The following is a 22,397-nucleotide window of genomic DNA, read 5'->3' on the forward strand; positions in this document are numbered from 1 at the left end:
GAAGACAGATTCTGTGCTGACATAAGGCCAGATTCTCTGTTACGGGACCTCTCTCCTCTGCCTGGGTGCCTGGGCCTAAATGTGTGACAGTGGCCTGTTCCAGTGGTGGGTGACGTGAAGCCTGATTCTCTGCTATGACATGAAGACTTATTCTGTGCTGACATGAAGCCAGATTCTCTGTTACGCGACCTCTCTCCTCTGCCTGGGTGCCTGGGCCTAAATATGTGACAGTGGCCTGTTCTAGTGGTGGGTGACGTGAAGCCTGATTCTCTGCTATGAAATGAAGACAGATTCTGTGCTGACATAAGGCCAGATTCTCTGTTACGGGACCTCTCTCCTCTGCCTGGGTGCCTGGGCCTAAATTTGTGACAGTGGCCTGTTCCAGTGGTGGGTGACGTGAAGCCTGATTCTCTGCTATGACATGAAGACAGATTCTGTGCTGACATAAGGCCAGATTCTCTGTTAAGGGACCTCTCTCCTCTGCCTGGGTGCCTGGGCCTAAATGTGTGACAGTGGCCTGTTCCAGTGGTGGGTGACGTGAAGCCTGATTCTTTGCTATGACATGAAGACAGATTCTGTGCTGACATAAGGCCAGATTCTCTGTTACGGGACCTCTCTCCTCTGCCTGGGTGCCTGGGCCTAAATGTGTGACAGTGGCCTGTTCCAGTGGTGGGTGACGTAAAGCCTGATTCTCTGCTATGACATGAAGACAGATTCTGCGCTGACATAAGGCCAGATTCTCTGTTACGGGACCTCTCTCTTCTGCCTGGGTGCCTGGGCCTAAATGTGTGACAGTGGCCTGTTCCAGTGGTGGGTGACGTGAAGCCTGATTCTCTGCTATGTCATGAAGACAGATTCTGCGTTGACCTAAGGCCAGATTCTCTGTTACGGGACCTCTCTCCTCTGCCTGGGTGCCTGGGCCTAAATGTGTGACAGTGGCCTGTTCCAGTGGTGGGTGACGTGAAGCCTGATTCTCTGCTATGACATGAAGACAGATTCTGCGCTAACATAAGGCCAGATTCTCTGTTACGGGACCTCTCTCCTCTGCCTGGGTGCCTGGGCCTAAATGTGTGACAGTGGCCTGTTCCAGTGGTGGGTGACGTGAAGCCTGATTCTCTGCTATGACATGAAGACAGATTCTGTGCTGACATAAGGCCAGATTCTCTGTTACGGGACCTCTCTCCTCTGCCTGGGTGCCTGGGCCTAAATGTGTGACATTGGCCTGTTCCAGTGGTGGGTGACATGAAGCCTGATTCTCTGCTATGACATGAAGACTTATTCTGTGCTGACATGAAGCCAGATTCTCTGTTACGCGACCTCTCTCCTCTGCCTGGGTGCCTGGGCCTAAATATGTGACAGTGGCCTGTTCTAGTGGTGGGTGACGTGAAGCCTGATTCTCTGCTATGACATGAAGACAGATTCTGTGCTGACATAAGGCCAGATTCTCTATTACGGGACCTCTCTCCTCTGCCTGGGTGCCTGGGCCTAAATATGTGACAGTGGCCTGTTCCAGTGGTAGGTGACGTGAAGCCTGATTCTCTGCTATGACATGAAGACAGATTCTGCGCTGACATAAGGCCAGATTCTCTGTTACGGGACCTCTCTCCTCTGCCTGGGTGCCTGGGCCTAAATGTGTGACAGTGGCCTGTTCCAGTGGTGGGTGACGTGAAGCCTGATTCTCTGCTATGACATGAAGACAGATTCTGCGCTGACATAAGGCCAGATTCTCTGTTACGGGACCTCTCTCCTTTGCCTGGGTGCCTGGGCCTAAATATGTGACAGTGGCCTGTTCCAGTGGTGGGTGATGTGAAGCCTGATTCTCTGCTATGACATGAATACAGATTCTGTGCTGACATAAGGCCAGATTCTCTGTTACGGGACCTCTCTCCTCTGCCTGGGTGCCTGGGCCTAAATGTGTGACAGTGGCCTGTTCCAGTGGTGGGTGACGTGAAGCCTGATTCTCTGCTATGACATGAAGACAGATTCTGTGCTGACATAAGGCCAGATTCTCTGTTACGGGACCTCTCTCCTCTGCCTGGGTGCCTGGGCCTAAATGTGTGACAGTGGCCTGTTCCAGTGGTGGGTGACGTGAAGCCTGATTCTCTGCTATGACATGAAGACAGATTCTGCGCTGACATAAGGCCAGATTCTCTTGTACGGGACCTCTCTCCTTTGCCTGGGTGCCTGGGCCTAAATATGTGACAGTGGCCTGTTCCAGTGGTGGGTGATGTGAAGCCTGATTCTCTGCTATGACATGAAGACAGATTCTGTGCTGACATAAGGCCAGATTCTCTGTTACGGGACCTCTCTCCTCTGCCTCGGTGCCTGGGCCTAAATGTGTGACAGTGGCCTGTTCCAGTGGTGGGTGACGTGAAGCCTGATTCTCTGCTATGACATGAAGACAGATTCTGTGCTGACATAAGGCCAGATTCTCTGTTACGGGACCGCTCTCCTCTGTCTGGGTGCCGGGGCCTAAATATGTGACAGTGGCCTGTTCCAGTGGTGGGTGACATGAAGCCAGATTCTCTGCTATGGCATGAAGAGACTGATTCTCTGCTGACATGAAGCCAGATTCTTTGCTATGGCATGAAGAGACTGATTCTCTGCTGACCTGAAGCCAGATTCTCTGCTATGGGACCTCTGTCCAATTGATATTGGGTCATTTTTATTTTTTTAATTTTTATTTTAATTCATTTCCCTATCCACATTTGTTTGCAGGGGATTTACCTACATGTTGCTGCCTTTTGCAGCCCTCTAGCTCTTTCCTGGGCTGTTTTACAGCCTTTTTAGTGCCCAAAAGTTCGGGTCCCCATTGACTTCAATGGGGTTCGGGTTCGGGACGAAGTTCGGTTCGGGTTCGGATCCCGAACCCGAACATTTCCGGGAATTTCGGCCGAACTTCTCGAACCCGAACATCCAGGTGTTCGCTCAACTCTAGTCAGGACCTGTCATGGATAAAAAACACAACAGAAATGACCAAAAAAGGCCTTAAAGGGCTTGTCACCCCACTAAACCGTTTTTTTTTTTTTGTTTAATAATAATCCCTACACTGCGATCTCTGCATACATAAGTAAAATAATAATTTTCGTTCAGTAGAATTTGTTAAAACGCTATTTTTATAATATTTAAATTACCTTGCTACTAGCAAGTAGGGCGGCTACTTGCTGGTAGCAGCCGCATCCTCCGATCCTAATGACGCCCCCTCCGCATTGTGATTGACAGGGCCAGGGAACGGAATCTTTCTCTGCTGGCCCTGCCTGTTTTCATTCAATATCTGGTGCCTGCTCCGCGGCCGTACCTATCTTCAATCTGTGCAGGCGCACTGAGAGGCGGCCACTCACTCGGCCGCTCCATCCTCAATGCGCCTGCGCCAATGACGTCACATCTACACCCGGCGCAGGCGCATTGAGGAGCGAGCGGCCGAGTGAGTGGCCGCCTCTCAGTGCGCCTGCGCAGATTGAAGATAGGTACGGCCGCGGCGCAGGCGCCAGATATTGAATGAATACAGGCAGGGCCAGCAGAGAAAGATCCTGTTCCCTGGCCCTGTCAATCACAATGCGGAGGGGGCGTCATTAGGATCGGAGGATGCGGCTGCTACCAGCAAGTAGCCGCCCTACTTGCTGGTAGCAAGGTAATTTACATATTATACAAATAGCGTTTTAACAAATTCTACTGGACGAAAATTATTATTTTACTTATGTATGCAGAGATCGCAGTGTAGGGATTATTATTAAACAAAAAAAAAAAAACGGTTTAGTGGGGTGACAGAAGCTTTATTTTCTGAGGAGTCTAAAGAAAGCACAACTCCCAAAACAGCTGCTAGTCAATTTTTTGAGGTGCACAATAGAATCTGTTATCACATACTGCATTACAGTGTGGTACTCCAGCTGCTCTTCTGAGGACAAGAAGACCCTCAAGCGCATCATCAGAATGGCTGCCAGAATCACTGGTACTCAGTTACCATCACTGGATGACATCTTCACTGCTCACTGCAGCAACAGGGCAAAAATTATCTGCGGGGATCCAACTCACCCCGGCCACAGACTTTTCATTCCCCTACCCTCTGGTAGGCATCTCAGAGCCCTTCATGCCCGCACCACTAGGCTGAAGAACAGCTTTTACCCCAAAACAATCAGTCTCCTAAATGCTCGGAGATTATTGCCCCTTCCTAGGATAGAAACTACCACAGACTGAAAGTGACTGCTGCATTCAAGAACCCATGATGATCTCTTGTCTGCAGTGGTGTCTGATCAGTGTGTATATATACTCATAAGCACTTCCTACTTTGCTCTTGCTATATATATTCTGTGAACTGTGAATAGTAATGCTTTCTAGTGCAATGTTTTTTTTTTTTTCTAGTGTAATGCTTTAGTTTAAATGTCAGTTCTTGTTCCTCTGTCCATGGCATCTAGGATTGCTCCAAACAACATTTCATTGTATTGTACATTGTATTACATTGTATTGTACAGTGACAATAAAGGCATCTTATCTTATCTTTATGGACTTCAGTAAGCAATTACGTTAAAATCTTAGATAAATTACTGGAATAACCACAGGAAATTCCCAAAAATATATAAATAGGGGTTCCATCACGGGAAGAAAACTGCTTTGTGGGTGAGATTAAATTTTTTATACTAAATCTAAAGGAAGGATTACTGAGTGCATTGACTAAAACATAGTAGATGCTTTAGTAGAGTCTGTAACTGCATTCTGTATTGGTATATTGGTAAATATAAGTGCAGCTACTTTCTTACCTGAGGCATTTTGCTCAAAAACACTATGGGAAACATATATATTATCCCCTTACACCATTCTGACCTAAAAAAAAAAAGTTGCAAATCCAGGGTTTGCAACTTTTCAAACATTACTACATCTAAATCTAGGTGTAAGTGCTGTTTCTATGCCACCATGGCCACTTTCCAAAAAGTTGGTATGGTGGGGTTGGGCTGTGGGCGGCACATGTATTGTCATTTATTCCAGTTTTATGGCGTAAATGATTACTGAGATTAACGCCAGCTACGACCTAGTGTACACTTCAATCTAGGTGCACGGATTGCCAAGGGATGCTCTTAATTTTCAACGAGGCCTGTGTCAAAAGGAGATAACAAAACCGGCATACAAACACTGGTCTTGATAAACGACCCCCTGTATTATTATTATTTATGTTCCCTTTGTCTAAAACTACTATATGGTTAAAAGTGAAAAAATATTTATGGAGTCATTTATCAAACTGGTGTAAAGTAGAACTGGCTTAGTTGCCCATAGCAACCAATCATATTCCACCTTTTATTTTCCGAAGGAGCAGTCAAAAATGAAAGGTGGAATCTGATTGGTTGCTATGGGCAACTAAGCCAGTTCTAATTTATACCAGTTTGATAAATGTCCCCATTAGTGTTGTATAAAATGCAATTATGAGGAGAGTTACAGTTTTAGGATATTCTTTTTGCAATTTAAAAAACTTTTTATTAAAAAAGTCTCATGTAGGTGGCTGTACAGCAGCACATGGAGTTTTATTGGGCATGCCACAAGTTTTTTCATATTTGTATGGCATCCGAGGCATATGTAGGTACAGTCATTTGCATACACATCTGTGGGTGACCATAACAGGGAACCCATACACCTCTACGGGTGTTCTGTTATAGTTCCATGCAAAGCACATAGCACGAGGCTGCATTTTACCAATTTCTATAAAGTTTAGAGGTTTATATATGAACACATTTTACTGCTAGAAGTTTTACTTTTCCAAAATGTAGTACTTAATTTTCCTCAATATTTGATCTAAAAACACCTTTTGTAAAAATGCAAAAAATGGTCTCTATCCTAATGTGCACAATATTATACTGTACCATAGGTTGGTGGATAATAATGTTTATATGTAGATAATAGGAAAATCCAGCTCACCCACTTTGAAAATCCAAGCGATCCACCCTTGGTGCACAGAGATATACAGTACAGACCAAAAGTTTGGACACACCTTCTCATTCAAAGAGTTTTCTTTATTTTCATGACTATGAAGGCATCAAAACTATGAATTAACACATGTGGAATTATATACATAACAAACAAGTGTGAAACAACTGAAAATATGTCATATTCTAGGTTCTTCAAAGTAGCCACCTTTTGCTTTGATTACTGCTTTGCACACTCTTGGCATTCTCTTGATGAGCTTCAAGAGGTAGTCCCCTGAAATGGTCTTCCAACAGTCTTGAAGGAGTTCCCAGAGATGCTTAGCACTTGTTGGCCCTTTTGCCTTCACTCTGCGGTCCAGCCAACCCCAAACCATCTCGATTGGGTTCAGGTCCGGTGACTGTGGAGGCCAGGTCATCTGGCGCAGCACCCCATCACTCTCCTTCATGGTCAAATAGCCCTTACTTTCAAAGTTTTCCCAATTTTTCGGCTGACTGACTGACCTTAATTTCTTAAAGTAATGATGGCCACTCGTTTTTCTTTACTTAGCTGCTTTTTTCTTGCCATAATACAAAATCTAAGTCTATTCAGTAGGACTATCAGCTGTGTATCCACCTGACTTCTCCTCAACACAACTGATGGTCCCAACCCCATTTATAAGGCAAGAAATCCCACTTATTAAACCTGACAGGGCACACCTGTGAAGTGAAAACCATTTCAGGGGACTACCTCTTGAAGCTCATCAAGAGAATGCCAAGAGTGTGCAAAGCAGTAATCAAAGCAAAAGGTGGCTACTTTGAAGAACCTAGAATATGACATATTTTCAGTTGTTTCACACTTGTTTGTTATGTATATAATTCCACATGTGTTAATTCATAGTTTTGATGCCTTCAGTGTGAATCTACAATTTTCATAGTCATGAAAATAAAGAAAACTCTTTGAATGAGAAGGTGTGTCCAAACTTTTGGTCTGTACTGTACGTAAGACTTCAATAGTTGTAAAAATGATAGAAATTCCAGCACCTACAATCTTTAAATAGATGGTTTCTTTATTTCCAGTAGTGGGTAATACAACGTCAATGCCATAAATCTTCACATATCCATTTACAGTCAACACGTTTCGAACAAATAAATGTTCTTACTCATGACTGGCGTGCTACCTCCAATGTTCCACTTCCTTATGAACTTTGTGATTCACCATCCCCCAGTTGCTGGGCGGGTGGTTAAGTTCAGGTGTAGATAATGGAGTGGATTAATTGTAGGTAGAGTAGCCGTCTGTTTTTACTTCTAATACAGATAAGAATGTAGTACATATTAAAAAAAACATACAATTTGGTTTTGCTTAGATTAGGTGAATATCTTGACAGGCACTGTGTCGACATATATTTATTCCCTGTGTTCAGTGAAAAAACGCACATCTATTGCAAAATCAACCTCATGTATACATACGTTTAAAAACAAACATATAAGTACATGGCTGCAGCTTATACAGGTCGAAAGATTACTTTATTCTCAATAAATATACATTAGTTCTTTCCTTAACTCCTTAAGGACACAGCCTTATTTCACCTTAAGGACCAGGCCATTTTTTTGCAAATCTGACCAGTGTCACTTTAAGTGGTGATAACTTTAAAACACTTTTACTTATCCAGGCCATTCTGAGACAGTTTTTTTGTCACATATTGTACTTCATGACACTGGTAAAATGAAGTAAAAAAAAAATCATTTTTATTTATAAAAAAATACAAAATTTACCAAAAATTTGGAAAAAATTGCAAATTTCCAAGTTTCAATTTCTCTACTTCTATAATACATAGTAATACCTCCAAAAAAAGTTATTAATTTATATTCCCCATATGTCTACATGTTTGGATCATTTTGGGAATGACATTTTAGTTTTTGGGGACGTTACAAGGGTTAGAAGTTTAGAAGCAAATTTTGAAATTTTTCAGAAATTTTCAAAAACCCAATTTCTAGGGACAAGTTCAGGTCTGAAGTCACTTTGTGAGGCTTACATAATAGAAACCACCCCATTCTAGAAACTACACCCCTCAAGGTATTCAAAACTGATTTTACAAATGTCTTTTACCCTTTAGGTGTTCCACAAGAGTTAATGGCAAATGGAGAATTTAGATTTTTTGGAAAGTTTTCCATTTTAATCCATTTTTTTCCAGTAACAAAGCAAGGGTTAACATCCAATCAAAATGCTATATTTATTGCCCCGATTCTGTAGTTTGCAGAAACACCCCATATGTGGGCGTAAACTACTGTACGGGCACACAGTAGCGCGTAGAGAGAAAGGTGCGCCGTATGGTTTTTGGAAGGCAGATTTTGCTGGACTGGTTTATTTACACCATGTCCATTTTGATGCATCCCTAGAGTAGAAACTCCATAAAAGTGACTCCATATAAGAAACTACACCCCTTAAGGAATTCAAAACTTATTATACAAACTTTGTTAACCCTTTATGTGTTGCACAAGAGTTATTGGCAAATGGGGATGAAATTTGAGAATTTTATTTTTTACAAATTTTCAATTTTAATCCATTTTTTCCAGTAACAAAGCAAGGGTAAACAGCCAAACAAAATGCTATATTTATTGTTCCGATTCTGTAGTTTGCAGAAACACACCATATGTGGCCGTAAAACTACTGTGCGGGCACACAGTAGGGCGTAGAGGGAATGGTGCGCCGTATGGTTTTTGGAAGGCAGATTTGCTGGACTGGTTTATTTACACCATGTTCCATTTGAAGCTTGCCTGATGCACCCCTAGAGTAGAAACTCCATAAAAGTGACCCCATCTAAGAAACTACACCCTCAAAGTATTTAAAACTGATTTTACAAACTTTGTTAACCCTTTAGGTGTTGCACAAGAGTTATTGGAAAATGGGGATGAAATTTGAGAATTTAAATTTTTGGTCAAATTTTCCATTTTAATCCATTAACAGCAAAACAAAATGCTATATTTATTGCCCCGATTCTGTAGTTTGCAGAAACACCCCATATGTGGCCATATCACCAGTGTCCTTAATATACCCCGGGGTTCGTTTTACTAGAGGTTGCAAAATTGAATCTAGCCACTGACCTAATCTTTCGGTCAGTGAGCCAATTCCTGAGACAATTGGGCGGAGCGGTGGTGGGTTCATTGCTTTATGGATTTTTGGTAAGGTATGGATAATGGGTGTAATGGGCATCTCCACATCCAAATAAGAGTATTGTTTATGTGAAAAATACCCCAAATCCCTGCCTCTGCATATAATATCAAGATATTATTTTATATACAGTTCAATGAGATTCGATTCTAACCTTTCGTATGTGGAGGAGTCCATAACTATATCCATAATTTGGCCTTCATAAACATTTCTGTCAAGGACCACCACCGCTCCGCCTTTGTCAGCCATTTTAATCACAATACTGTGGATATCTTTCAATTCTCTGAGGGCTATTCTATGTTGTTTAGTTAAATTATTGCACCTATATGTACTGTCATTTGTTCATTAATAAAGGACGGTTCCTTTTTCATCACCTCTTGAAAGATATCCATACCCACAGTACGCAATTTTTTGAGGTAGAACTGTGGATTGGCGACGCAAAATTTTTGTGCCACACAGTTAAGAGTTCCATTGTCAGGAACTGACTGCAACTCATTTAGAATCATGAGAGATGTTTGTTCTCTGAAAGACAGACCTGAATACATATTATTGTTGTTGTTTTTTGGTGAAGGGAAATCTTCTGAGTCTGAGTTGCTCTCCACCTCTGAAAAATGTTTATTTACTGTTAGGCTTCTTACAAATTTGTTAATATCAATCAAGGTGGAGAACATATCGAAGTCAGTGGATGGGACAAAATTTAAACCTAGAGTCAAAACTTCATATTGATATTTAGTTAGTGCAATCTCAGACAAATTCACAACATCAATAATGTCATTAGATTCTGCTACATCTATTATTTCTTTTGAGGGCGGGTTGCCATATTGTGTGCTTTTTTTCTTGTTGATATGTTTCCTTCCCCCCCTCCCCCCCCCCGCCTGAACCATATTTTGTTTTCATGGTTGCGTTAGGAATATTTTTTTGTTTTTTATAATAGGAGGACTGAGTATTGGAAGCAATATCTCTTGGATCAGTCCTGGATTTTTCCAATGTTTGAGTCTCTCCACTAATATCTGAAAAGTCCACCTCTGAAGATTTTACTGAAGAGCTCTTCCTGTAATTTTTTTTTCTCTTTTAGTTTTTTTTTAGGATAGATTTCAGTGTTTGGTAAGGGTTGTCTCTTCTTCCCCATTCATATACTTGATTTTTGTCATAATCGTACAAGTCCCGTGGAAATTTTTTATGTTTAGTTTCCATAATGCTTTCTTCTAGCGTTTGAATAGAAACAGTGATTTTTTTTCTTGTTGCTCTGCATATTTAGGAAGGGATTCATATTGTGTTAGGTTGCTTTTACATTGTTCAATCTCGGACTGTAGGGAAGAAAGTTTGTCCCCCTCGTCGACAGTGCCTGTCAAGATATTCACCTAATCTAAGCAAAACCACATTATATGTTTTTTTTAATATGTACTATATTCCTATCTGTATTAGAAGTAAAAACAGATGGCTACTCTACCTACAATTAATCCACTCCATTATCTACACCTGAACTTAACCACCCACCCAGCAACTGGGGAATGGTGAATCACAAAGTTCATAAGGAAGTGGAACATTGGAGGTAGCACGCTAGTCATGAGTAAGAACATTTATTTGTTCGAAACACATTGACTATAAATGGATATGTGAAGATTTATGCCATTAACGTTGTATTACCCACTACTGGAAATAAAGAAACCATCACTCAAATATTGCAGGTGCTGGAATTTTATCATTTTAATAATGTTTATACTTTGATATTTTTGTATTGACATACAGTATTTCAGAGACTTTTAATGCAAATAGGAACCATTATACAAAGACTAATTAAAATAGCATTTAAAAGCTTTGGTGGTTATGTAAAAGCTTCAAGGTTATGTATAAATGTTTATTGCAAAAAAAACAAAAACTTAATCCTGTAATGAATTTGTTATCGTCACCTTACATGTGCCGCTGGTATTAATGGATAATTCATTCGTAGTGCAAAGCTGTGCTATAATTTTTTTTTTTTCCTAGGTTGGCCTTTTGGAAACACAATATGTAAAATGAGTGGAATGGTTCAGGGAATTTCTGTTTCTGCCTCTGTTTTCACATTGGTTGCAATAGCTGTGGACAGGTGAGTGACTATTAAATCCTAATTTTCTTTTAATTTTGAATCCGAGCTATGGCGGATGTCAAATTTCCCATTCTATTGTTACATTTCTGATAAATAGAAAATCAAAGATAATTAGATAATTCTATATAAACCAGTATTACAAACTGTAGTAAAAAAAAAAAAGTAGTATGTCCGTCAAGTTTAAGGAATGGGAAAAGACATGGATGAAGAGGGATGGGCAAACATAAGAGCTAATTTGCCCTAAAAGAGTACAATGTGTTTCCTGATCCAAAGTAGTGATCAGACATTCAACACCAGAATAATATACATGCAGAAACAATTGAGAGGTGCTTTTGGAGGCCCTCAGGCCAGCCATGGTAGAAATTCTATTACATGGTGTAATGGGATACAAATCACTATACACTACATAACAGAAGTATTGCAGTGTATTGTATAAGTGATCAAGTTTTAAAATAAAAGTGTAAAAAATTTTACAATAAAAAATATAAAAAATACAAATGTCTCTATTTATGATAGAGACATTAAAAAATAATAGGTATTGCCGTGTCAAAATATGTCTAAAATATTAAATTATCACGTTATTTAAATCACAGTGAATGCCACAGTGAATTCAATGCCAGTGAATTCTCAATGCCATTGCATCTAAAAAAAATTAATAAAATGTATCAAATATTTGTAGGTAGCACAAAAAAAAATACCCCTTACCCTGCAAAAAACAGTCCCCCACACAGCTCTACTTATGTGAAAATAAAAATAAGGGTACTATGGCAACACATGCAAGTTTTTTTTAATATTTAAAATTTTTGTAAAAATAGTAAAATATAACAAAGAGTTTAAAAACGTGCTTTTTTTTTTATAATTACCCACTACCGTACCCACTAGCATAATAAGGTTAAGGTGTTATTTTTACAGCATACTGAACTCCATAACAAAAATTTATGGATTCTTTTCAACTTTAAAAGCGTTGTCATCTCAGACAATGGGGATATATCGCTAGGATATGCCCCCATTGTCTGATAGGTGCAGGTCCAACCGCTGGCACCTATATCGAGAACGGAGTCCCGAAAGTGGTGGGGTGGGGCACACAGTGCATGTGCTGCCGCTTTCCATTCTTATTATCGTTGGCTCAGCTATTTCTGTCGGGCACATAGAACTGAATGGGAGTGGTGGCTGTTCGTGCGCGGTGCGCTCCAATTCACTATGGGGAGAGCGCTTGGTGGCGGCCGGACCTGCACCTACAGTATAAGGCCTCTTGCACATGAACGTTGTGCATCCATTCCGTGCATTGGGGACCACAATTTGCAATCCTCAATCCTCAATGCACGGCAACGGGACGGATCGAGACCCATTGAACTTGAATGGGTCCGTGATCCGTCCGCACAGCAAAAAAATAGAACAAGTTGTATTTTTTTGCAGTGCGGAGGCATAGACAGAAACACCATGGAAGCACTCCATAGTGCTTTCGAGGGGTTCCGATCTGTGCTTCCCTTCCGCATCTCCACTACACACAATGTTCGTGTGCGAGAGGCCTAAGACTGAGACTGAGATGAGACAACCCTTTTAAAGGCTATATACACCATGGGGGTATTTTTGTATGCATTTTAATCAGTTTTTTAATAGGTCTATTAAAAATGTTCAACCATTTATAAAATACAAGAGTTAAAAATCAGTCTGTCCGCAAGCTGTCACCTGGTGTTTTTTGTTTTTAATCCTGTCATCTGAGGCTCATGTGTAGTTCTTATCTCTGATTTCCTGACATAATAAACACTAATTACAGCTCAAATTCTTAACAAACTGATACGAATATGGCTTATAAAAAAAATAAAAAATTGTTAGTCAATAAAGATATCACAGCTATAATACTTTTGCTTTTTTAAAAGTATTTAACATCATATAGATTTTTCTGGCTAACATGGTACTATGCTATTTTTTGCTATACACTACTTTTCATTAAATAAGTCATGCAGAAGAACAGATATCCTAAACATGGTGTGGCCTTATACTGTCATGCAATGCACATGAGAGTGTAATACTTGACATCTTATGACCTCCTGTATATTGTCAAGCTTCTTAACCACTTAAGGACCACAGGTTTATACCCCCCTAGTGACCAGGCCCTTTTTTACAAATCGGCACTCCACAACTTTAGCGGTTTATTGCTTGGTCATGCAACTTACCGCCCAAATGAATTTTACCTCCTTTTCTTCTCACTAATAGAGCTTTCATTTGGTGGTATTTCATTGCTGCTGACATTTTTACTTTTTTTGTTATTAATCGAAATTTACCGATTTTTTTGCAAAAAAATTACATTTTTCACTTTCAGTTGTAAAAATTTCCAAAAAAACGACATCTATATATAAATTTTTCTCAAAATTTATTGTTCTACATGTCTTTGATAAAAAAAAATGTGTGACACTTTTTTGCAGCCTAGGTGGGTAAATGGGCCCACATTCCAAAGAGCACCTTTAGGATTTCACCGGCCATTTTTTACAGATTTTGATTTCAAACTACTTACCACACATTTGGGCCCCTAAATTGCCAGGGCAGTATAACTACCCCACAAGTTACCCCATTTTGGAAAGAAGACACCCTAAGGTATTTCGTGATGGGCATAGTGAGTTCATGGAAGTTTTTATTTTTTGTCACAAGTTAGTGGAATATGAGACTTTGTAAGAAAAAAAAAAAAAATCATCATTTTCCGCTAACTTGTGACAAAAAATAAAAAATTCTAGGAACTCGCCATGCCCCTCACGGAATACCTTGGGGTGTCTTCTTTCCAAAATGGGGTCACTTGTGGGGTAGTTATACTGCCCTGGCAATTTAGGGGCCCTAATGTGTGGGAAGTAGTTTGAAATCAAAATGTGTAAAAAATGACCTGTGAAATCCTAAAGGTGCTCTTTGGAATGTGGGCCCCTTTGCCCACCTAGGCTGCAAAAAAGTGTCACACATCTGGTATCGCCGTACTCAGGAGAAGTAGGGCAATGTGTTTTGGGGTGTCATTTCACATATACCCATGCTGGGTGAGAGAAATTGGTCATTTGACCAAGATATTTATCTCACCCAGCATAGGTATATGTAAAATGACACCCCAAAACACATTGCCCAACTTCTCCTGAGTACGGCGATACCAGATGTTTGACACTTTTTTGCAGCCTTGATGCGCAAAGGGTTCCAAATTCCTTTTAGGAGGGCATTTTTAGACATTTTGATCCCAGACTTCTTCTCACGCTTTAGGGCCCCTAAAATGCCAGGTCAGTATAAATACCCCACATGTGACCCCATTTTGGAAAGAAGACAGCCCAAGGTATTCAATGATGGGCATGGCGAGTTCATAGATTTATTTATTTTTGGCACAAGTTAGCGGAAATTGATTTTTTTTTTTTTTTCTCACAAAGTCTCCCTTTCCTCTAACTTGGGTCAAAAATGTCAATCTTTCATGGACTCAATATGCCCCTCACGGAATACCTTGGGGTGTCTTTTTTCCGAAATGGGGTCACATGTGGGGTATTTATACTGCCCTGGCATTTTATGGGCCCTAAAGCGTGAGAAGAAGTCTGGAATATAAATGTCTAAAAATTTTTACGCATTTGGATTCCGTGAGGGGTATGCTGAGTTCATGTGAGATTTTATTTTTTGACACAAGTTAGTGGAATAGGAGACTTTGTAAGAAAAAAAAATAATAATTTCCGCTAACTTGGGCCAAAAAAATGTCTGAATGGAGCCTTACAGGGGGGTGATCAATGACAGGGGGGTGATTAGGGAGTGTATATGGGGTGATCACCCCCCTGTCACTGATCACCCCCCTGTAAGGCACCATTCAGACGTCAATATGTTTTTTACGGATCCACGGATACATGGTTCGGATCCGCAAAACACATATGTACGTCTGAATGGAGCCTTACAGGGGGGTGATCAATGACAGGGGGGTGATCAGGGAGTGTATATGGGGTGATCACCCCCCTGTCACTGATCACCCCCCTGTAAGGCACCATTCAGACGTCAATATGTTTTTTACGGATCCACGGATACATGGATCGGATCCGCAAAACACATATGGACGTCTGAATGGAGCCTTACAGGGGGGTGATCAATGACAGGGGGGTGATCAATGACAGGGGGGTGATCAGGGAGTCTATATGGGGTGATCACCCCCCTGTAAGGCTCCATTCAGATGTCCGTATGTGTTTTGCGGATCCGATCCATGGATCTCTGGATCCGCAAAACACATACGGACCTCTGAATGGAGCCAGCCTTACAAGGGGGTGATCAATGACAGGGGGGTGATCAGGGAGTCTATATGGGGTGATCACCCCCCTGTAAGGCTCCATTCAGACGTCCGTATGTGTTTTGCGGATCCGATCCATGTATCCGTGGATACGTAAAAAACATATGGCCGTCTGAATGGAGCCTTACAGGGGGGTGATCAATGACAGGGGGGTGATCAATGACAGGGGGGTGATCAGGGAGTCTATATGGGGTGATCACCCCCCTGTAAGGCTCCATTCAGATGTCTGTATGTGTTTTGCAGATCCGATGCATGGATATGTGGATCCGCAAAACACATACGGATCTCTGAATGGAGCCAGCCTTACAAGGGGGTGATCAATGACAGGGGGGTGATCAGGGAGTCTATATTGGGTGATCACCCCCCTGTAAGGCTCCATTCAGACGTCCGTATGTGTTTTGCGGATCCGATCCATGTATCCGTGGATACGTAAAAAACATATGGCTGTCTGAATGGAGCCTTACAGGGGGGTGATCAATGACAGGGGGGTGATCAATGACAGGGGGGTGATCAGGGAGTCTATTTGGGGTGATCACCCCCCTGTCATTGATCACCCCCCTGTAAGGCTCCATTCAGACGTCCGTATGTGTTTTGCGGATCCGATCCATGTATCCGTGGATCCGTAAAAAACATATGGACGTCTGAATGGAGCCTTACAGGGGGGTGATCAATGACAGGGGGGTGATCAGGGAGTCTATATGGGGTGATCAGGAGGTTAATAAGGGGTTAATAAGTGACAGGGGGGGGTGTAGTGTAGTGGTGTTTGGTGCTACTTATTACTGAGCTGCCTGTGTCCTCTGGTGGTCGATCCAAGCAAAAGGGACCACCAGAGGACCAGGTAGCAGGTATATTAGACGCTGTTATCAAAACAGCGTCTAATATACCTGTTAGGGGTTAAAAAAATCGCATATACAGCCTGCCAGCGAACGATCGCCGCTGGCAGGCTGAAGATCCACTCGCTTACCTTCCGGCTCACGCGAGATGACGCCAATCGACGTTAGTGTAGCCTGAGAGCGCCGCAGCAATGACGCCTTTCGGCTTTAGTGTGGCGGGAAGTGGTTAAACAAATTCCTGTAACAAAATGTTTTATTGCTTCATCTAAGACAACCAGTTTCCTACAATAGGTGCAAGACATCACGTGCAATACTGTGCCAATCTGTAGAAGAAGAAAAAAAAAGAAGTGAATTGCACATCCACATGCTATGCATTGATCTTTTGCTTCTCTGCAAAATTAATAAACTGTGTCCTGGGCACTTAGTATATATTTTGATCAAAATGCATAGGTCCACTCGCCATGTCAAGATGACCTCTTTTGAGTGGGTCCCTCTAATTTGGTGCGTCGTCACATGCCAACCACCATTGCTGCAACACAGAACCTGCAGGCAGCGAGAACACCACTGAACAACGGTCCAACAACACCCCTGCTGTCAGGCTAAACCCCCTAGGCACTGGGCCCCATCAACCCACAGGCACTTCGATACCGCAAAAACAGCCACCATGGAGCACTTAAAAAAAAAAGCAAATTCCAAATTGTCAATCCTACTTTGAGCTCTGCAGGTTATGGGTGTGGTGGGTCCTGCTCACACCAAGTTTCACTATTCAAAATGTAAAACCGCGCTGCTCTCCAAAAGGTGCCAATCCGATCACTTCAGTATATGGTGCATTTTGAATATCGACAATCACTGTTTTCATAGCACTCCACACCGCACACTTATTCGTCTCTCCTATAGATGGTCAAATCAAAGGAGCAAAGGATAGTGAAGCACCGCAGTAGATATGTTAAAATCAGCTTTTATTATTCTCACAAGATCAAAAAGGACACAGGCATATCAAATGTTTAGACTGGTTTCCCGTCTACCGCTCGACCCGGGTTTCACCTTCCCTTTGTCAGGGGTGTATGTCCCACCTTTCAGGGGCGTACTTTTTATATACACATGGGTTCTACTCTTCCCTCCACCTATCTAACATCCTCCTCATTTGCATACTTATTTTAATATCAATCTAAAAACCTTTATAAATACATTTTTCTAATCAATAGAAACTCCCAGAAAAAAAACATTCATAATTTTTCATCATTCATCATTCATCATTCTAAAAAGGCCTAAAATGTATAATCCCACATGTTGTCGGACCCATAGAACTGAATGAGAGCGGTGGCTGTTCGTGCGCGCAGCGCTCCTATTCACTATGGGGAGAGCGCTTGGTGGCGGCCGGACCTGCACCTTCAGTATAAGGCCTCTTGCACATGAACGTTGTGCATCCATTCCGTGCATTGGGGACCACAATTTGCAATCCTCAATCCTCAATGCACGGCAACGGGACGGATCGAGACCCATTGAACTTGAATGGGTCCGTGATCCGTCCGCACAGCAAAAAAATAGAACAAGTTGTATTTTTTTGCAGTGCGGAGGTATGGACAGAAACACCATGGAAGCACTCCATAGTGCTACCGAGGGGTTCCGATCTGTGCTTTCGTTCCGCATCTCCACTACACACAATGTTCGTGTGCGAGAGGCCTAAGACTGAGACTGAGATGAGACAACCCTTTTAAAGGCTATATACACCATGGGGGTATTTTTGTATGCATTTTAATCAGTTTTTTAATAGGTCTATTAAAAATGTTCAACCATTTATGAAATACAAGAGTTAAAAATCAGTCTGTCCGCAAGCTGTCACCTGGTGTTTTTTGTTTTTAATCCTGTCATCTGAGGCTCATGTGTAGTTCTTATCTCTGATTTCCTGACATAATAAACACTAATTACAGCTCAAATTCTTAACAAACTGATACGAATATGGCTTATACAAAAAAAAAAAAATTGTTAGTCAATAAAGATATCACAGCTATAATACTTTTGCTTTTTTAAAAGTATTTAACATCATATAGATTTTTCTGGCTAACATGGTACTATGCTATTTTTTGCTATACACTACTTTTCATTAAATAAGTCATACAGAAGAACAGATATCCTAAACATGGTGTGGCCTTATACTGTCATGCAATGCACATGAGAGTGTAATACTTGACATCTTATGACCTCCTGTATATTGTCAAGCTTCTTAACCACTTAAGGACCACAGGTTTATACCCCCCTAGTGACCAGGCCCTTTTTTACAAATCGGCACTCCACAACTTTAGCGGTTTATTGCTCGGTCATGCAACTTACCGCCCAAATGAATTTTACCTCCTTTTCTTCTCACTAATAGAGCTTTCATTTGGTGGTATTTCATTGCTGCTGACATTTTTACTTTTTTTGTTATTAATCGAAATTTACCGAATTTTTTGCAAAAAAATGACATTTTTCACTTTCAGTTGTAAAAATTTCAAAAAAAACGACATCCATATATAAATTTTTCTCAAAATTTATTGTTCTACATGTCTTTGATAAAAAAAAATGTGTGACACTTTTTTGCAGCCTAGGTGGGTAAATGGGCCCACATTCCAAAGAGCACCTTTAGGATTTCACCGGCCATTTTTTACAGATTTTGATTTCAAACTACTTACCACACATTTGGGCCCCTAAATTGCCAGGGCAGTATAACTACCCCACAAGTTACCCCATTTTGGAAAGAAGACACCCTAAGGTATTTCGTGATGGGCATAGTGAGTTCATGGAAGTTTTTATTTTTTGTCACAAGTTAGTGGAATATGAGACTTTGTAAGAAAAAAAAAATAAATCATCATTTTCCGCTAACTTGTGACAAAAAATAAAAAATTCTAGGAACTCGCCATGCCCCTCACGGAATACCTTGGGGTGTCTTCTTTCCAAAATGGGGTCACTTGTGGGGTAGTTATACTGCCCTGGCAATTTAGGGGCCCTAATGTGTGGGAAGTAGTTTGAAATCAAAATGTGTAAAAAATGACCTGTGAAATCCTAAAGGTGCTCTTTGGAATGTGGGCCCCTTTGCCCACCTAGGCTGCAAAAAAGTGTCACACATCTGGTATCGCCGTACTCAGGAGAAGTAGGGCAATGTGTTTTGGGGTGTCATTTCACATATACCCATGCTGGGTGAGAGAAATTGGTCATTTGACCAAGATATTTATCTCACCCAGCATAGGTATATGTAAAATGACACCCCAAAACACATTGCCCAACTTCTCCTGAGTACGGCGATACCAGATGTTTGACACTTTTTTGCAGCCTTGATGCGCAAAGGGGCCCAAATTCCTTTTAGGAGGGCATTTTTAGACATTTGGATCCCAGACTTCTTCTCACGCTTTAGGGCCCCTAAAATGCCAGGGCAGTATAAATACCCCACATGTGACCCCATTTTGGAAAGAAGACAGCCCAAGGTATTCAATGATGGGCATGGCGAGTTCATAGATTTATTTTTTTTTGGCACAAGTTAGCGGAAATTGATATATTTTTTGTTTTTTCTCACAAAGTCTCCCTTTCTGCTAACTTGGGACAAAAATGTCAATCTTTCATGGACTCAATATGCCCCTCACGGAATACCTTGGGGTGTCTTTTTTCCGAAATGGGGTCACATGTGGGGTATTTATACTGCCCTGGCATTTTAGGGGCCCTAAAGCGTGAGAAGAAGTCTGGAATATAAATGTCTAAAAATTTTTACGCATTTGGATTCCGTGAGGGGTATGCTGAGTTCATGTGAGATTTTATTTTTTGACACAAGTTAGTGGAATAGGAGACTTTGTAAGAAAAAAAAAAATAATAATTTCCGCTAACTTGGGCCAAAAAAATGTCTGAATGGAGCCTTACAGGGGGGTGATCAATGACAGGGGGGTGATCAGGGAGTGTATATGGGGTGATCACCCCCCTGTCACTGATCACCCCCCTGTAAGGCACCATTCAGACGTCAATATGTTTTTTACGGATCCACGGATACATGGATCGGATCCGCAAAACACATATGGACGTCTGAATGGAGCCTTACAGGGGGGTGATCAATGACAGGGGGGTGATCAATGACAGGGGGGTGATCAGGGAGTCTATATGGGGTGATCACCCCCCTGTAAGGCTCCATTCAGATGTCCGTATGTGTTTTGCGGATCCGATCCATGGATCTCTGGATCCGCAAAACACATACGGACCTCTGAATGGAGCCAGCCTTACAAGGGGGTGATCAATGACAGGGGGGTGATCAGGGAGTCTATATGGGGTGATCACCCCCCTGTAAGGCTCCATTCAGACGTCCGTATGTGTTTTGCGGATCCGATCCATGTATCCGTGGATACGTAAAAAACATATGGCCGTCTGAATGGAGCCTTACAGGGGGGTGATCAATGACAGGGGGGTGATCAGGGAGTCTATATGGGGTGATCACCCCCCTGTAAGGCTCCATTCAGATGTCCGTATGTGTTTTGCTGATCCGATCCATGGATCTGTGGATCCGCAAAACACATACGGACCTCTGAATGGAGCCAGCCTTACAAGGGGGTGATCAATGACAGGGGGGTGATCAGGGAGTCTATATGGGGTGATCACCCCCCTGTAAGGCTCCATTCAGACGTCCGTATGTGTTTTGCGGATCCGATCCATGTATCCGTGGATACGTAAAAAACATATGGCCGTCTGAATGGAGCCTTACAGGGGGGTGATCAATGACAGGGGGGTGATCAATGACAGGGGGGATGATCAGGGAGTCTATATGGGGTGATCACCCCCCTGTCATTGATCACCCCCCTGTAAGGCTCCATTCAGACGTCCGTATGTGTTTTGCGGATCCGATCCATGTATCCGTGGATCCGTAAAAAACATATGGACGTCTGAATGGAGCCTTACAGGGGGGTGATCAATGACAGGGGGTGATCAGGGAGTCTATATGGGGTGATCAGGGGGTTAATAAGGGGTTAATAAGTGACAGGGGGGGTGTAGTGTAGTGGTGTTTGGTGCTACTTATTACTGAGCTGCCTGTGTCCTCTGGTGGTCGATCCAAGCAAAAGGGACCACCAGAGGACCAGGTAGCAGGTATATTAGACGCTGTTATCAAAACAGCGTCTAATATACCTGTTAGGGGTTAAAAAAATCGCATATACAGCCTGCCAGCGAACGATCGCCGCTGGCAGGCTGAAGATCCACTCGCTTACCTTCCGGCTCACGCGAGATGACGCCAATCGACGTTAGTGTAGCCTGAGAGCGCCGCAGCAATGACGCCTTTCGGCGTTAGTGTGGCAGGAAGTGGTTAAACAAATTCCTGTAGCAAAATGTTTTATTGCTTCATCTAAGACAACCAGTTTCCTACAATAGGTGCAAGACATCACGTGCAATACTGTGCCAATCTGTAGAAGAAGAAATAAAAAGAAGTGAATTGCACATCCACATGCTATGCATTGATCTTTTGCTTCTCTGCAAAATTAATAAACTGTGTCCTGGGCACTTAGTATATATTTTGATCAAAATGCATAGGTCCACTCGCCATGTCAAGATGACCTCTTTTGAGTGGGTCCCTCTAATTTGGTGTGTCGTCACATGCCAACCACCATTGCTGCAACGCAGAACCTGCAGGCAGCGAGAACACCACTGAACAACGGTCCAACAACACCCCTGCTGTCAGGCTAAACCCCCTAGGCACTGGGCCCCATCAACCCACAGGCACATCGATACCGCAAAAACAGCCACCATGGAGCACTTAAAAAAAAAAGCAAATTCCAAATTGTCAATCCTACTTTGAGCGCTGCAGGTTATGGGTGTGGTGGGTCCTGCTCACACCAAGTTTCACTATTCAAAATGTAAAACCGCGCTGCTCTCCAACAGGTGCCAATCTGATCACTTCAGTATATGGTGCATTTTGAATATCGACAATCACTGTTTTCATAGCACTCCACACCGCACACTTATTCGTCTCTCCTATAGATGGTCAAATCAAAGGAGCAAAGGATAGTGAAGCACCGCAGTAGATATGTTAAAATCAGCTTTTATTATTCTCACAAGATCAAAAAGGACACAGGCATATCAAATGTTTAGACTGGTTTCGTCTACCGCTCGACCCGGGTTTCACCTTCGCTTCGTC

The 22,397-nt window shown here is 42.1% G+C and overlaps 1 protein-coding gene across 3 annotated transcripts in view; it reads left to right on the top strand.

Moving 5' to 3' along the window:
• The window catches only part of NPFFR2 (neuropeptide FF receptor 2), a 387,038-nt gene that overhangs the window by 298,685 nt on the left and 65,956 nt on the right, over nucleotides 1-22,397 (top strand). For all 3 annotated transcript variants that reach the window (XM_040418126.1, XM_040418125.1, XM_040418127.1), the window contains exon 3: nucleotides 11,044-11,143. In XM_040418126.1, the coding sequence (XP_040274060.1) occupies nucleotides 11,044-11,143 (100 nt within the window). The remainder of the gene's footprint in view (nucleotides 1-11,043; nucleotides 11,144-22,397) is intronic.

The sequence above is a fragment of the Bufo bufo genome, chromosome 2 (genome assembly GCF_905171765.1).
Source record: "Bufo bufo chromosome 2, aBufBuf1.1, whole genome shotgun sequence".
Taxonomy (NCBI): domain Eukaryota; kingdom Metazoa; phylum Chordata; class Amphibia; order Anura; family Bufonidae; genus Bufo; species Bufo bufo.